This window comes from Pelobates fuscus, chromosome 3 (assembly GCF_036172605.1).
Source record: "Pelobates fuscus isolate aPelFus1 chromosome 3, aPelFus1.pri, whole genome shotgun sequence".
Lineage (NCBI taxonomy): Eukaryota > Metazoa > Chordata > Amphibia > Anura > Pelobatidae > Pelobates > Pelobates fuscus.
Window position 1 is genome coordinate 46704335 of NC_086319.1, and position 17082 is coordinate 46721416.

General features: G+C 36.7%; 1 protein-coding gene across 1 annotated transcript in view; it reads right to left on the reverse strand.

Annotated features, from left to right (window-relative positions):
- TRHDE (thyrotropin releasing hormone degrading enzyme) overlaps positions 1-17082 on the reverse strand; it is a 768585-nt gene that overhangs the window by 96875 nt on the left and 654628 nt on the right. Inside the window, exons 12-13 of the mRNA XM_063446120.1 lie at positions 13035-13168; positions 12878-12933 (exon numbers count right to left, since the gene is read on the reverse strand). Of these exons, the coding sequence (XP_063302190.1) occupies positions 12878-12933; positions 13035-13168 (190 nt within the window). The remainder of the gene's footprint in view (positions 1-12877; positions 12934-13034; positions 13169-17082) is intronic.

A 17082-nucleotide genomic window follows, 5' to 3' on the forward strand; every position in this document is an offset into this window, starting at 1 on the left:
CCCCGCAATACACTCTTGTGGGCTTCCCAAATTACCGTATGTGGCGTGTCTGGGACTGTGTTGGTAAGGAAGTATGACTTTGCTGTCTCGAGGAGTTTTGCATTTATTTCTGACACATTCAATAAGAGGTCATTTAGTTTCCATTGTGCCTTAGTCTAGGGTAGGGAGGGAATGGTCATTTCGAGGATCAGGGGAGCATGGTCCGACCAGGTGATCCCGCCATAGGAGGCCGAGACTATCAATGGCAAGAATCTATGATGTGTAAATAGCATATCTATGCGTGTGTAGGTGCCTGTGGGGGGCGAGTAGAAGGAGTAATCCCTGCAGGAGGGGTGTAGTGTCCGCCAGCAATCGAATAATTGTGCGTCATATAGGGTTTGCCTAATTTTGTCTCTTGTGGTTGATAGGTAGGCACTGGAGGGTGCTGTAGTGTCTAGAGAACCATCTATCGAGATGTTCATGTCGCCCCCTACCAGGAGTTGGCCTTCCTGGAAGTCAGAAAGATTCCCCAAAATTCTGGTCAGTGTGCGGTTTTGTTTCTTGTTGGGGAGATAGAGGTTAGCTAATGTAATTTTGGTATTGCCTATGGTCCCTACGAGAAAAATATAGCGGCCTGCATCATCTGTTTGTTTCTTGTGGAGTGTGAAGGGGACCTGATTACCTATCAGAATTCCCACTCCTCTGGATTTTTCTCTGGTGAAGTGGCTAAAGTATCTCACTGGGTAATGCTTATTACGTAACTTTGGGGCTGAGTCTTTCCGGAAGTGGGTTTCTTGTAAAAATACAATCTCCGCTCTGTGTCTATGGAAATCTTGTAGTGCCAAAGACCTTTTTTCTAAGGTGTTAAGGCCTTTTACGTTTTGTGATATAAAGCGAAGTGTAGTCATGTTGTTTGAGGTGCGACAATGATATTGATAGATTTCAGTACAGTCAGGATGCGATGTAAATTGTGTCACTTTGTTACAATTTTATGGTTACGACTAGTAAAGTATATAGATAGAAAACAATAGAATATACAATACCAAATAGTATCTGAGTAGTAGATGTTATAGTACAACAAGTGTAGTTAATAAGGTAGAACAATTAAAACAGGATATAACAATTCAAACAATTGAGTGCTGCTCACTCCCCCTCCCCGACAGAAGGGCCTGGTTGAGGTGAGAGCAGATCCACTCCTGGACCTACGCCTGACAGAAGCTGTAGGACCACCAGCTAATGTGCCGGATCTGGGTACAGCCCCTGCCCTGAGCTGCTCCGTTTGTGGATAAAACCTGAGGACCAAGCAGGGATTAAAGCAGAGGGCCTAAAACAGATTAGTTAGTAGATGAGATTCGGGTGTTATAGCCTCTACTATGGTCCTTCACTTACACCTATGAGGTGTTTTGCGTCTCCAATCTCTGTGCAGGAGATAGGGACAGTTTTCACGTTTAGTTGGACTGATTGCAATCCTTAATGGGCTTTATCAGCTATATGAAATGATGAGTATAACGGCTGACAGGGCATAAAGTCTTGTCTGTGGTTTGTAATTTGTTAGTAATGGGAAGTGGGGGGGAGGTGGGGAGAGGGGGGGGAGGAGGGTAAATCATATTGTTGGAGTTAGTTCCCCAAAGATAAAGATACAGTTATAGTACTGGTAAAAATATTATTATATGTTAGGGACTCTAGCAACCGCTATCTAGCAAGACGATATCCGAAATCTAATTTATGTAAAATTAAAAATCAGGATATATATTTATATATGTATATCTCATCCTAATATCACTACAGGCCTGTAGTTTTTCTATAATGTTTGTAATAGTTTAGAGTAAGGCAGGGGGGAAGAGGGGGGGGAAGGAGTGGGAACCAACGGGAACCAGATGGGAGGGCAGGTAGAAGGGCACATCAGTGGAAACATATCTCAAGGGTGAGTTTTGTGAAACACGGGTCAAGAACAAGAACCAATAAGACTCTTCGATGTGTCCGCCCAATATTCTGGCCTAAACAAGGTTACCGTTCCCCTCTATGGTTAGCACCCACCCCTCCTCCATAACTGCGGAAGTCCATAGTGAATCATAATACATTTATAGAAACATACGACCTGTCTCTGTAGAGTGAGATAAGGACTTGTATCTGTGTTGTAGTGCCATCAAAATCTCTAAGTCAAAGTCCCAGGTGTGGAGGTCGGTCTCTTGGGCCGAGTTTCAGTCTCTGAGATGGTGACTATATCGCCCTATGATTTCCATGTAGACGTCGATCCTGCTTCTGTCTTAGCAATTGCGGTTGTTGATGACAGGATGAGGTGTGTCCCAATAGAGTTTATGGTGGGTGATAAGTAAAGGGAGACTGCATAAAGAAGGGGAGGGGAGGTGGGAGGGGGGGGGAATATATGGGTGATTGAATACAGCGACTGGGTTACTTCTGCACCAAACCGTCTATTTCTTCTCTCGTATCGGCGTCCTCATTGGGGAGGTGAGTCTTGGGTCCGCTCTCCTTTTCTTCATTGGTGTAATTCCCTTTGTGCGGTGCAACGAGTCCTGATGCGGATAGGGGGCATACCAGTCCATTACTGGCGTTTCTGGAATCTCCAATGCTCTTAAAAATGGTGGGACGTCCAGGTGTGACGTGATTGAGTGTGTAGTACCTTTGTGGGTTACTATTAAAGCAAAGGGGAATCCCCACCTGTATCGGATGTCACGGTTGCGTAAGTGTTCTGTTATTGGTTTCAAAGCCCGCCTCGCTTGTAGTGTGAGCCATGACAAGTCTGGGAAGATTTGTACTGTGTGTCCTCTGTATAGTAGGGGAGGATTGGTGTCTCTCAATGCCTTCAATAAATTTTCTTTTTCTGTATAGTAGTGTAACCTACAGATAACATCACGTGGCAGTTCTGCTGCAGGGCCCCTTGGTTTTAAAGATCTATGCGCTCTATCAATGATAAATATATTACCAGGCTCTTTTCCTAGTATTAAATTGAATAAGTCAGTTAGCGTGGTTGTAAGATCTTCCCCCTGGGATTCAGGGAGCCCTCTTACCCTCAAGTTATTGCGCCGTCCTCTATTATCGAGGTCATCTATTTGTCTTTGCATGTCAGTCATAAAATGCATTTGAGAATCTACCAGGGAAGAAAAATTTACCATTTGGGCTTGTTGTGCATCTTTCTCTTCTTCCAGATCAGTAACTCTGTGATTTATCTGTTGCAGATTGGAGTTGATCGCATCCAGTTTAGCTTGGAAGGAAGTCTCCATTTTGTTTATCATAGAAGCTATATCTGCTTTGGATGGTAAGTTTTTAATAAGTTCTCTAAGTTCCAGGTCCCTAGGGTGTTCATTGGATCTATCGGAGGTATCCGATGCCGCTGGACTTTGTGGTATGGAGTCTAAATTAGTGTGAGTGTCGGCCGGCGCCATTTTGTGGTTTGCGGCCTCCGTCTCGCGGTCTGCCGACTCGGTAAAATAACCGGTTAATGTGCCCAATTTATGCCCACAGGGCTTCCCTGGGGTGCGCTGTGTACCTTGATTCTTTTTAGGGTTTCCCATTTTCGCTTATTGCCTCGGATTGATGCGGATTGCCCGACGGATTGCAGGGAGCTGTATCAGTGCACAGCCATTCAGCTCCGCGGTCAGGCCACGCCCCCTGATGATGAGCTTCCTATACTGCTAGTACATCTTCTATATCAGACTTTATGATAATTATTTTTTTATTACTCTTGGAGCTATTTTGTGATATAGTTACACCATCCCTTTTAAGTAATGGAGTAGGCAGACTCTAGACTAATTATTTAACTCTAAATGCAAAATGGGCTTAAAGGCCAAGACGTCATTCATTCAGGGTTAATCACTAAAGTGTGGATTCAATGAGAATTCAAAGTGAATTTAAAATTCAAGGTCAAAGTTTTCAAACTGAACAAAATCTCTAAGTCAGCTATGATTCCCATTCAGGTACCCCAGCCTTAAATTTTAAATTCTCTTTCTGTGTTTCTGTTACTTCTCTTGTAGTTGAATGCCTGCCTCTATTATACAAATGTCACAGTCTACTTGACATGTTCAGGTTGAAATCTAGATGGTTACTCTTGCCACTAAGCACTATCACGTTTACAGATAAAATGTTCCTCTCACGTACCACCAAAATAAAGAATGTCAAAAAAGTTAAAATAATAAATTTGAAATTCACTCTGAATGCACTTGTAATTCTTACATTAGTGAATAATCCTAATTATTTTAACCAGTCAGGATTTGGAAAACTGTTAGCTGTCCCCTGTGTATTTGGTCTTTTGAGGGATATGTACTTTGTGAATTGACACATGCACCAGGTAATGTAGAGCAGAGGTGCCCAAAAGGTAGATCCCCAGATGTTTTAAAACTACATCTTCTATGATGCTTTCTCATTCTTTAGGCATGCAAAGCATAAAGGGAATTGTAGTTCTACAACACCTGGGGATCTACCTTTGGGGCACCCCTGATGTAGAGCAACACAGAAGTGTTCCAGAGAAGACAACATCGTAGGAATGCTTCTACGATGAAAGTGTGCTTTCATACTGAGATATTTGTACAATAGTGATTTTAATTAAATCTTAATAATCCAAAATGCCAGGTGAAGCATGGATGCCTAGAACTACTTAAATAAGCTCTGGTGATTGGTGGAAGTATCCAAAATTATGGAATATTAAGGATTTTGCTTTAGTCACAGCACATTCTATGGAATCTAAAATCTGTTTGGGATGGATCATGCATTTCCCAGTGGATGCTGAGTTGCCTTTCTACTACTTTCAGTTCCTCTTTATTGGAAAGTTATTAGCACACCATGGAAGTTAAGTAGTAGTAGTAATATAATTATGACAGTAATAATCCGTTTTTTCCTCAGTCTCAATATAAAACTATTTGCTTCAGGAGAATGCCATTAACTAGAATCGATTTAAGTAATTTTTTGCATTTCTGATGTTTTGAAATGTAAAAAAAACCCAGAAACAAATAAAAAAAAGTTCATTGACTTGACACTGTTATTTTGTTCATATGGAACGCTAACATATGGTATGTGCAGCTATAGCTATTGCCATGTATGTCCAATAGGTTTAGTAAAGTAATCGCAGCCAAATTAAAAAAAAATTACAGATTTTTTTTAAATAAATGTGTGCCTGGGAATAAAAAAAAATGGACTTAAAATTTGTAAAGAAAGAGAAAAAAACAACATTATTTTTCAGCAAAAAGTTGTAACTCCCCTACTGCGGCATCATTGGCCAGCCTGGAATGAGAGTTCTGCACTGGCTAATGGGAATTCTATAAATGAGTTTGCCATCTATGGTAACAGACAACCCCTCTGTGCTGCCACTAACACTAACTTCCTTTGCTCGATCTTATCAATAAATTTACTGCTATCAGCCTCATCAGTATATCTGCACAAGGTCGGTTCTTGGCAGCATGTCCAGATTGCATACAAATACATATTGACATGCATTCTCTATTCTCTGAATGTTGATCATGTTTTATCTCTCACAACCCAAAGTCCTGAGCCCGGCTGCAAGGTTGAAAAGGACCAAACATTCTGAAGCCTCACTATTCCAATTTTAAAATATTAAAAAAAGATGTTAGATAACCAAGATCCTTAAATTTGCATTGCAAAGTATCACAAGGTCTGACAAGTAGGGTCATAATTTGTATTTATGGCATTTAAAGAGATACTTTAAGCACCAAACCAACTTTATCTTAATAAAGCAGTTTTGGTGTTTTGATGTAGTCTCACTGCTCTATTCTCTGCCATTTGGGATTTAAATTACATTTATTTCTGTTTATGCAGCCTCAGCTACACCTCAGTTGACTTTGACTTACGCAGTCAACATTATTTTATTTTTTTTAAATTTCAACAAGATGTGATTGTGCAATTTGTTTACTTTAGGAGGTTTTATTTCCAGTTATGTAAATTGAACTTTAATCACACACAGGACGTTCCTGCATGCTCTAGCTGGGTATTAACAGAGCAGGAGAATATAAATTCTGAATTAACCATATTATGCAATAAAGAAAGTTACTGTGTAAGTTCAAACATTAGCTTTCTCTTCACAGGAAGTGTGCATGGAGACTGTGTTGGTAACTCCTTAATAGCAGAGAATTGAAGTCAGACTACAAGGGCATGATTTATACACCAAAACGGCTTAATTAAGCTAAAATTGTGTTAGCGCATTTAGTATTCTTTTAACATACACTGCATGTTATTTTATTTGTGGTACTGCATTATTACACAGCTAAGCAGAACAGGTTTCTACAAAAATGCATAAAGTTAAATAGATTTGAATAGAACATGAATAGATATATTGTATCCCATAGTCTACCTAGCGTAAATCAAAATAGCAATGAAAAAGTTGCACCTGTTATGAATATATTACATCACAACAATATGTTTTACAAAATAAAAAAATGCGATCTATACTTTATACTTACCATTCAACTACCATGATAAGCCCACAATATTCTGTAGGCCACGATAGGAATGGTTAAAAAGAGCTTTTACTAAAAGATGCGCTAATCAAAATTATGGTAAATAATTTTGTGCTGGTGCTTACAGCGTCCATTGAAAATACACTGCATGCCATTGGCCATTATATTTGTGACATTGTACTATTGTAAGGCTTAGCAAAAACAGATTCCTATATAAATTCATAAAGTTGAATAGAATTAAAATGAATTGATAATAACATAAACCTAAATAGTAATATAAAATTACATACAATTGCACCTGCTACAAAAATATGTCATCATTACTCATTTTTTTTACAAGAAAAAAATTGGATCTATATTTTGTGCTAACAATTCATCTACCATGATATCAGTAACTACACCCACAATATTCTGAAGACCACAATAGGAAATGATAAAGGAGCTTATTCTAAGACTTGCACTATCCAAAATTATGGAAAATGCAGAGAAAAAAAATTACATTTTATTTTAACATGTTTGCTCATATTATGTTTATTGCTGTGAGTATGTCTCACATGGTACTTAAAACGGAAAGTGAAGGTGAGCTTATTATTTTTTTATTTCTACATCAGTATGACATTTTACTAGAAAAATATAAACAGTATTTTTTTTATCTGATGCAGACTTTGCCATTTATATATTTTGAATACAAGTCTACTTAAAGGGAAACTGTTACTTCACAGTTTTTTAATTGTATGTTTACTAATCCCTTATATTGAACAAATATGCATTTGTAAGGCCTGAAAAATAAAATTAAATGTAGAAGTTCACACTGCTATGTTTTCCCTTATCCATCTCAATGTATGGCTTCATGTCAATAATCATTATAAATGTTGCTCTTTTCTGCCTTTGAACATACTATAAGAGAAGAAACAGAAAAAAAATATTATTTTTTGTTCTCCTCCTCATTTGCATTGTATGTCCTGGCTATTCTTGGACTGAACTGGATTGGGATGTCTTTAATATAACAGATTAAAACAAGTTATACTTCATTTTTAATGGTGGAAATTCCAGAGAAGTTGCAATTTCCCTTAAAAAAACAATATATTTATATAAAATTGAGATGTCATAATGAGAATATAGCACTTCTGTCCCAGTATCTGAGGGCAGGACAGGACTGAAAAAAAAATCAACCAGGGCACTTATTTGCCCCTCCTTTGCCAGCTTCATCAAGTATTCCCCATAGGCCCATTCTGCTTCCTTCCATTCATTCCAGCGCATATGGTGTTATCAAAAGCACTGTAGGGAACACTATGGGCCTTTATTGTTGCACACATCATGGCTGCAGTAGGCAGAGGAGTAAACCGTGGCCCAAGATGGAAAAAGCCAGCTGATTAACAGACTAGGAATATCGAGTCCAGTTTCAGATGGCCCTTGACCATTTCACTGCACATTTGCACAGTTAATCCCAAATCCTGCCTGGGCCTCTTTGTATGAGGTGATCATGATGTGCTTGTGCACACTGTCTAATGAAAGTTTCTGACTGCCAGGGTATAGGTTGATTCAGTTTAGTGCAGAATTAATTACTGGAGCGATTTCAAACTGAATCAACCTGTACTACAGCAATCACTGACTCTCACTGCTCTGAGAAAGCATTCACTGTATTGTCATCCAAGTGAAACACTTGGATAATGAGGAGTGGCAATCCTCAATTTTGATAACTTAGATTTAGGGGATGGGCCTTAGCAGCTGTGAAATCCTCAGGTTTTTGAAAAACAGTTTGCAAGTGAGAAATAAATACCATCTGTCACAATTCCTCTGTAAACGCCAAAAACAAATCAACATGTTAATGGATTCCCGATCTATACCAAATAAGGCCCAGTAGAATTAGCTTACATTTTTGAACAAAGTTACACTAATATTGTTTTGAACCCCGTGTTTTAAACAAACCTCCCACACAGGTGATTTAAAGACAATGACTACATTCTACTATTATGTATGTAACGAGGACTGCATCTTTTACATGTGCATTATTCAGTCTAGTTAAATAAAATTGATCATTTTCAGTATTCATAATAATGAAAAACTATAGTTGCCTTTTTTATTCTAGAACTGAAACACAGGAGAATACAAACAGTATGCAGACAGAAAATGGGTTAACGGAACATCAATTTCTTATTATTTCAGACATGTGTTAAGTACCAAACTGGGCAAACAAGACCACTGTGTATTGAAATACGGATAGGGAAGTGGAAGAGTGTGAGAAAGTGGAAAGATCTATATTCTCAGCCTGCCATGCCCTTGTCAAAGAGCCTTCACTAACAATAGAAAACAACTGCAAACATTAGAAATACAGAAAGAATATTGCTTTACATGTTAATTAGGTCATCTTAGAATAAGTTTATAAATGTTGAAACACCAACAGGTCTAGATCCATGTACTTTCAACCCTTTAACTTAAACCATCTAGTATTTTACTATTTGGTGAAATTTAGTTGAAATAGTTTTATTAAAATAGTTTACTGCTTGCCGAAAAAAAAAAATATATATTTTTTTTTTAGACGACGCCGCTCTCATGAATCAAACGAACATGGTTGCCCATTGTGCAAGTCATATGTTTCAGGATTAGTCCATATGCAGGTTCAGAAATTGTAAATTCAGATGATTACCCGATCTGTAAAATTTGGACACATTGCACTTTAAGGTGAAACAAATATCCACATCTCCTAGTCCACTATTAACCACAAAAGGGGAGACCTATGGTCTCTCCTCCTCCTCCACAACCAGGGAGCAGCAATCCACTGTGCTCCATCCAACACTTCTTCCACCCTAATTACAGTGCATTTTCAGGCAAATCTAACTCCTCCGATCCTTTACCTAGACATACCTGATACTTGCTTGGGAATACCCTTACCTTCGTTGACCTTGTAAGCCAACCAGTCACATTGTGCTAAAAGCAGGGACATATAATTGCCCTTGCTGGTTGAATAGCTCTTCAATAAGCTGAAAGGTCTGGATTCATTTTGTTTCTCAATTTCTTTTTTTAAAGAGGTTTTTGTGATTGCTTTTTAATTGAATTATATTTTACAGTTGTGCCAGGTTGTGATATTTCTTTTGCCAATGTTTTGCGGATGAATATAGAAAATATTTTAGCAAGGCTATGATAGGGAACTACATGTTTTTTATTATAACAACTCCAGGAGGCAAGATATAGATTCAATAAATGCTTATTGGTGGTTAAGGTAAGCTGGGTGTGCTGGTGGCTTAGAGATTTAAACTGACTGAGTGGTCATCTCCTGGTTTCATTTAGGTAAGAAGGTTGGTGAATTGTTCTGGCTCAGTAGGGGCAAAGGGATTGGGGGATATGCCCCTTTAGCTATTTGGTCCATTGGAACTGTGCACTTCCTGGTTCAAATATTATTGTCTCATTTACAATTGGTTTGCCTATACCTTGCCTATACCAGTTGGGGAGAGAAATGCATACAGGCTATGCACTGGGTTTTCCTCTACCCCTGCACATTTGGTGAAGAAATAGGGGAATGATTTTCCATTATCTTCTGATAGTGGTTCTAAAGGGCCCCACATTTTTACCTTTAAAAAAATAGCAAGTAAGAGAGCAATTTGGTTCTCTTTTGTTAAGTACCGGGACTTATAAACCACAGACACATATGCATTTATTAATGAGCATGTTTCTTTTCAATTTCAGCAACACAAAAGAGAATACAAATCATTCTGCTATCTGATATGGCACTAAACGGGGTACTTTTAATACAACATACATACCAAATGCACAATAGGGAGGGCTCTCCTAACTGGAGATAGTTGAGCTGCAGACTGTCAACAGTCCATGGTTTACTAAATTAGTGTATAAACTTATGGCAGCCACAGAATGGCTGCTATCAGTTTACAATACAGTTGTAATCAAAATGATTCAACCACCATCCAAAATCAGTTTTATTGTCAAAATGTACATACTTTCAGCTGTTTGCAATGAACAAATCAAACAAAAGTAAATTGAAATAGCTCAACACAACAAATGCTTCAAGTGGTTTCCCCAAATTCAATTGAAAATGCATCTTATAATGATGTCTCCAGTCTCAAAATGATTCAACCTGTTAATGGCAAGTATCTTTAGTGCATAGTAGAGCACCTTTTTGCTGTTATGACCTACTGACACCAGCTTCTGGCAGTGTTCCTGAGAAGTCTTTGCCCATTGCTTATGAGCAATGGCTTTCAGTTCAGTAATATTCTTGGGTATGCTTGCTGCAACCACCTTCTTCAAATCCAACCAGAGAAGTTCTATGGGGTTCAAGTCAGGTGACTGTGATGGCTACTGTAGAATTTTCCAGGACTTCTTCTAAAACCAAACCTTTGTGAAATGTAAGGTATGCTTGGGATCATTGGCTTCTTGGAAGGTCCAATGACACCCTAGTGCCACAGGATGCAAAGCAGCTCCAGAGAACCACCAAGCCACCGCCATGCTTAACTGTAGGCAGAGTGTTTTTTCAGCATATGCTTCATTCTTCTTCCTCTCTGATCAGTTGGGCCGAACAGTTCCAGTTTTGCTTCATCACTAACAGAACAGAATCCCAAAACTTCTGTGGTTTATTTTTTATAATTTTGAGCATATTAGAGCCAATGTTTATTGTGCTTTAGGGTCAGTAGTGGTGTACATCTTGGAGTTCTGGCATGGAAACATTCTGCGTTTAGTACACGCCTTACTGTTCTCACTGAAATATCTGTGCCAGTTGCCATTAAGTCTTACTGCAGGTCTTTTGCAGTCATTTAAGGGTTTTTCACAAGCTGCCTTCTCAAAAACTTGGTTGCAGCCATTGATAGCTTTTTTTTTTCTGCCCTGTCCAGGTAGTGTAACCACTGTTTCTTCAACTTTAAACTTGCAAACTATGCTTGCAACGCTGTCTCTAGGTACATTCAGTGCCTTCGCTATCTTTTTGTAACCTGTTCCTTGTTTGTGAAGGGCAATAATCTCTTCTCTTTACTATGTGGACCATTTTTTGTACTTAGCCACATTTCTAACATGCAGTCAAATGTGATACTCCACAAACCTCTAGCCAGTTTAGGTATTTCAAGTGTTCCAGTTTAAGCACACCTGGTGTGTGCTTGAGCTGGAACACTCAATCAAGCACTTGATTAGTTGCATCAAGTGTGCTTGAGACAACACCTGTTTTGGATATTTGTGCTGTTGTGAGGGATTCTATTCAGGAGATTGAATAATTTTGAAACTGGAGAAGTCATTATAAGTTAATTTTTCAGTTGAATTTGGGGAAACCACTTGAGGCATTTGTTGTGTTGAGTTTTTTCAATTGCCTTTGTTGGATTTGTTCGTTGCAAACAGCTGAAAGTCTGCAAATTTTTACAATAAATTGCATTTTATGGAGGTTGAATAATTTTGATTACAACTGTACAATCATCCAATGTGATGATTGGAATTGTGGGTAGAGGATAAACTACTCATCCCATAAACCTCCCATAAATCAGTCACCATAGACCAGAATAAGCGACTTGTGATTGGAGGGACACTTTAAAGGTAATGTTTTATTTTTTTCTTGTTTCAATTTTCAATATTGTAATGCATTAAAATAAAATACATTTTTTGTTACATATATTAACCCTCTAAGTAAAGGCATGGCTTATCAGAACCATTTAGAGCAATGGGTTAAAGTATTTTTGCTAATAAACTAAAAAATAATTATATGCAGGTTATGAAACTGGAAACAAAACATCAGTAAATTAATAAATGTGTTGTAATAACAATTAGTTAATGCTTGAAGCAAATTTAATTATGGTTGCAATGCAGATACGCTTTCTTAGTCTCACACAGCGACACAATCATTGTAATATCTATATCTGTCTGCCTGTTTTTTTTATTTTATTTATTCTGAATAAATGTATTCCATTCATTCGAAAACATCCTGTCATCCTGTTAGAAATGCAAAGCACTCCTAAAGTATACTGAATAATTCACTATCCTAGGTTTATTTATCACTTACACTTTATTATTATCATTATATTGTTAAGCTCTGTAATAATCAAATGAAACAATCAATCTTCGGAAGCTATGTGTTATGCAAAAGCAAAATACAATAACTGGAGCTTGAAGGTGATTTCCCTTGAAAAAAATGTAATACAGCAACATGGTCATTTTTAAAAAAGTTCATTAGCAAAGGAAAATAGGATAGATCATTAATCTTCAGAACAAACCTGCTGAAAAATTGATCAAGCCTTTCCAACCACGGAAATACCCTGAAGCTGTTATTGATCAATATTGTGGATGGTGCTTCAGACAGTGGTAGCATGGTGTAGAAAGAAAACCTCATGTGTGGAGCGCCTACAGAAAACACTTTGTCTCATCAAACGTGAAACCCCTGTGTAGAAGTTGAAAGCAGCAGAGGTGCAGACCCATTCCCCACCGAAGCATCCAAACAACAGTTGACAAGACTGCTCATTAAGTTGGACATTTGCAAGAAAACATACCTTGCCAAATTGAAAGCATCATCGATCAGTCCTGCTCGATTACTGACAGAGATGACCTATGAGAAAAATGGTATCATTTAAAAAAGATAATGCCACTAGGGAGTTTCAGATCAAAACAAATACCCGTAAAAGCAAACATAATACGAACTTACAGTACCTCAGAGTTCTTCATTAGCTGGTCAATTAGTAATCTCCAGTTCTTCACATCGTAGTTAACCCTAAAGTAGCCAATCTGATCAATGTTGCCCAGCACCCAATTATTTTCCTCTAGTGTGGGAATTCTGTGATATTCTAAAATGTAAAGAAATTGTAAATCATTAGACACACCTTCACATCAACAGTTTTCTAAACAATTAGTAAAAGCAAGCTACATTAGGAACAAAAATGAATGATTAACAGTACTTTATGCTCATTAAACTTACTAATTGTCTAAGGTAATTACTTAGTCATTAAGGAAGAACATTTTCTCAGCCCAAATAACAGTGTATTTGAAATTATTTGTACAGCAGCTGTCTCCACGATCACAACAGTAAATACTATATTTACACTATTTCATGAAGCAGTGAAATTATGATAACACTAGTGCTAGTTTTATGTTATTGGAAACGAAAATGAACTGGCAGCTATATTTTACACTGAATAGCTGATTACTGATTAACTCTGAGTTAAAAGCAAATAAATGCAAAAGGAAAAAAGACACATTGGTCACATTTGATAATCCTATCATGCTGCAAATAATCATAAAAACATGTGAAGAGCATCTGTAAATGGAAACACATGCTTAGCAGTCAGGTGAAGAAAGCATCTATCTATCTATCTATCTATCTATCTATCTATCTGTCTGTCTGTCTGTCTGTCTATCTGTCTGTCTGTCTGTCTGTCTGTGTATCAGTCTATCTATCTATCTATCTATCTATCTGTCTATCTGTCTGTCTGTCTGTCTGTCTGTCTGTCTGCATGCCTGCCATTCTGTCTGCCTCCCTGTCTGTCTGTCTGTCTGTCTTTTCCTTTTTTTAACAGAATGCTGAATGAAACCTATTATTAGAGTAAATGAGAGATAGGGAATTGTGTCTACATACTATAGAGCTGCAATACCTAGAGGTAATCTAGCCATATATGCAGATGAGATATTATTAAAACATCATGACATTAACTACCGTTTGTTCTGTCATGTTATTTTTTAATTGTAATGACCCAAGGTCTTACCTTAGTAGAAAGTCAAAAGAGGTCATGGCATAAGGGTAAAACAAATGTATGCAGGTGATGAACTGTCAACCTACGTTTGCATTATAAAAGGGTCACAAATTTTCAATGCCTATTCTAATAACCTGGAATGCAATGAGCCGCAAACATGCAATGACCTGCAATTATATGGCCATGTAATAAATGGTCTTGAAAACCCAATTAGTTTTGATACATTGTGGGATTAAAAAAGGAATACTTTGGGTTGCAGAGGGTTGATTTGGGAATAAGATAAATTGAAGTTTCAGGTTAATGTATGCTTTCCTGTTGCATAATCCTCAACCAATCAAATTGTGTTTAGAAATTGTGTTTAGCAAAACATGGGATACATAGTACATAAACACCATAAAACATCAGATTGTTGTTCAGACAAACATTAGAATTCAAATTATGCAAATTAACTAAACAAAAAAACATGCATTTGTTAATCTTTACATACATATGTGGGGAAGGAAAACCTAAATAGTATACAGAATTCCTTTTCTTGCAACAGTAAATGCTATAATATAATATAATAAGCAGTGAAATTATGATGACACTAGTGCTAGTTTTTCATTATTGGAAATGAAAATGAACTGGCAGCTATATTTTACACTGAATTGATGATTACTGATAAACTCTGAGTTAAAATCAAATAAATGCAAAACGAAAAAAGACACATTGGTCACATTTGCCATTCCGTTCTTGCATATTTTTTCTAACATACAGTAGGTGTGACAAAAAAAAGATCAATTACACCCTGCTTGTAAGTATTTGTAAGTATTTGTAAGGACAAGACCTGTGTATGGTGAGAAAATGTTGCTTAGATTAATTAATTTACCCAAATCAGAAAGTTCTACAGGAAGATCTAACGTTCAGCCGAATGGCAGTTTTGCTCGGCTAAATTTTTTTGTAGCAGAAAACTGATTTGGATCCGAATCAGACATAACAAAGGGACCCAAAATGGTCCAATAAGTGTACTGCAAGATATATACACAATGTAATATTTGGCTTAGATTTTTCCGAGCACTGATTTGAGTATTTTCCTGCTATTTGGTTCACAGGTGAGGAGCAGTAAAAAAAAAATGTCTATCTATATATTATATAGTTATTAAATATATAATATAAAAAAATGTATATTTTTACCACTTCTTCTTTTTTCCCCCTTCTGCACACTTCCTAACCCATATCCATAATAACTTTTATTCCCATTAATCATCTCTTTTTTTGGAGCCAAAGGCAGAATTCAGAATCACAAACCGAAAAGGATATGCTCGGCCGTTGTGTGTTTCGGTTGGTTCATCATTCGGATACATTTTGACTCAGAGTTCAGGAATTTGAGCAATCACCTGATCAGCCAAATTAGGACAAATTACAGTTTGGACTGAAAGAAATCTCAAACTCTAGCAAAGACCTAATGACAGAAGTGCAGCTACTAAAATAGAGACAGAGTATCACAGGGATGTCTGTATTTGGGAATGATAAAATATAAAAAAAATTGAAATCTGTATCAATAGTTTTTACAAGTATCTATAGAACTAAATGCATGTGGTTTATAAAGAGTAGGGTTTAAATATATACCTTTCAAAACTTCAGCATTTTTTTGCCTTTCAAAACCTTCTATTTCTATTTATTTTGGTGTAAAGGTACTTGTATTACATTTTTGAAATCTTTTTATTTTTTTAATTTTTTAATTTTTTTTTAATTTGACAATTTTTATTGTTTTATAAGAACAAGGGAGGTGGGGGGAGGGGGTACAGAAGACAAAATAGGTGGGGGGGTTAGAAATCTTTTTAAATGTGTTTTATTTATTAATTTGGCAAATCAGTTAGTATAATTTGTTTTGATATAAATAATGATTCGCTTAATAAATCATTATAGAACTAGTTAAGTGACAAAACATTTAATGTCCCATAATTAGTAGTCATTAAATGGATTAGTGATCGAGACACATATTTAATGTGTTGTAGCAATCAATGGCCATATTTAAGTGAAGTGCCTAATTAAACAAATTGTATATGATTGTTCAGTTGTTAAACAAAACTAAATGAAATTTACTATTGAGTTAATTTCAAAATGAAGCTTAAAATTAACCTGTCATGGCAGGTGAATTGTAACATAAATCCCTCATTTGCATTGAATACATAATTTATCATGGAGATAAATTACGCATTAAATTAAAAATATTAAGATATAGAACTCCAATTGCAGACATAGATTCAATACCCTTGAAGGTTAACTTGGACTTTCATCATTATGAGCTTAATAAATGAGTACCAGACAGTTTGCTAACGTTTTGATTCCAGGACATATTTGAAAACTTGCAAAACATAAATATATCTTTCTTGGTTAAATATTTTATATAATGTGTCATTAAACATGGGGAACTAAAGTGTCAGGAAAACAAAGTTGTAACAAAAACATTGTACCAAATGTCACCTAGCGACCTGCAAATCCCTCTTGTGGCTGTCTGGTAGACAGCCACTAGAGGTAGAGTCAACCCTCAAAGGTAATTATTGCAGTTTGTTAAAAAACTGCAATAATTACCTTTGCATGCTAAGGGACCTTCACCCACATCAATTCAATGAGCTAGAGCGGTCTGGATGCCTACAGTGTTCCTTTAAAAACTGGAAGACCATGTATAAAAATAATAGGATAGTCCAATAAGTCATGCACATTTGACATTACCATAAAAACATGGTACTGCATCAGAAACATTATCAATCCGTTTACAATTTCTATCACTTCTTGTCTTAATTAAGATTAGAATATTAATTTAAGCTTTAATATTTATATGGGGTTTGGATCATCTATCTATCATACCAAATAACTTCAAATTATATGTAAAGTTAAATAATTTTTTGACAAACATGTCTTTCTAGTTAAACAATGTTTTAACAGCACCACCAGATTTTGTTTAAATGTTTAAATCTCTAAGTATACAATAACCCCTCCTCCCCCCCCCCCAATGGGGAGGGATATTC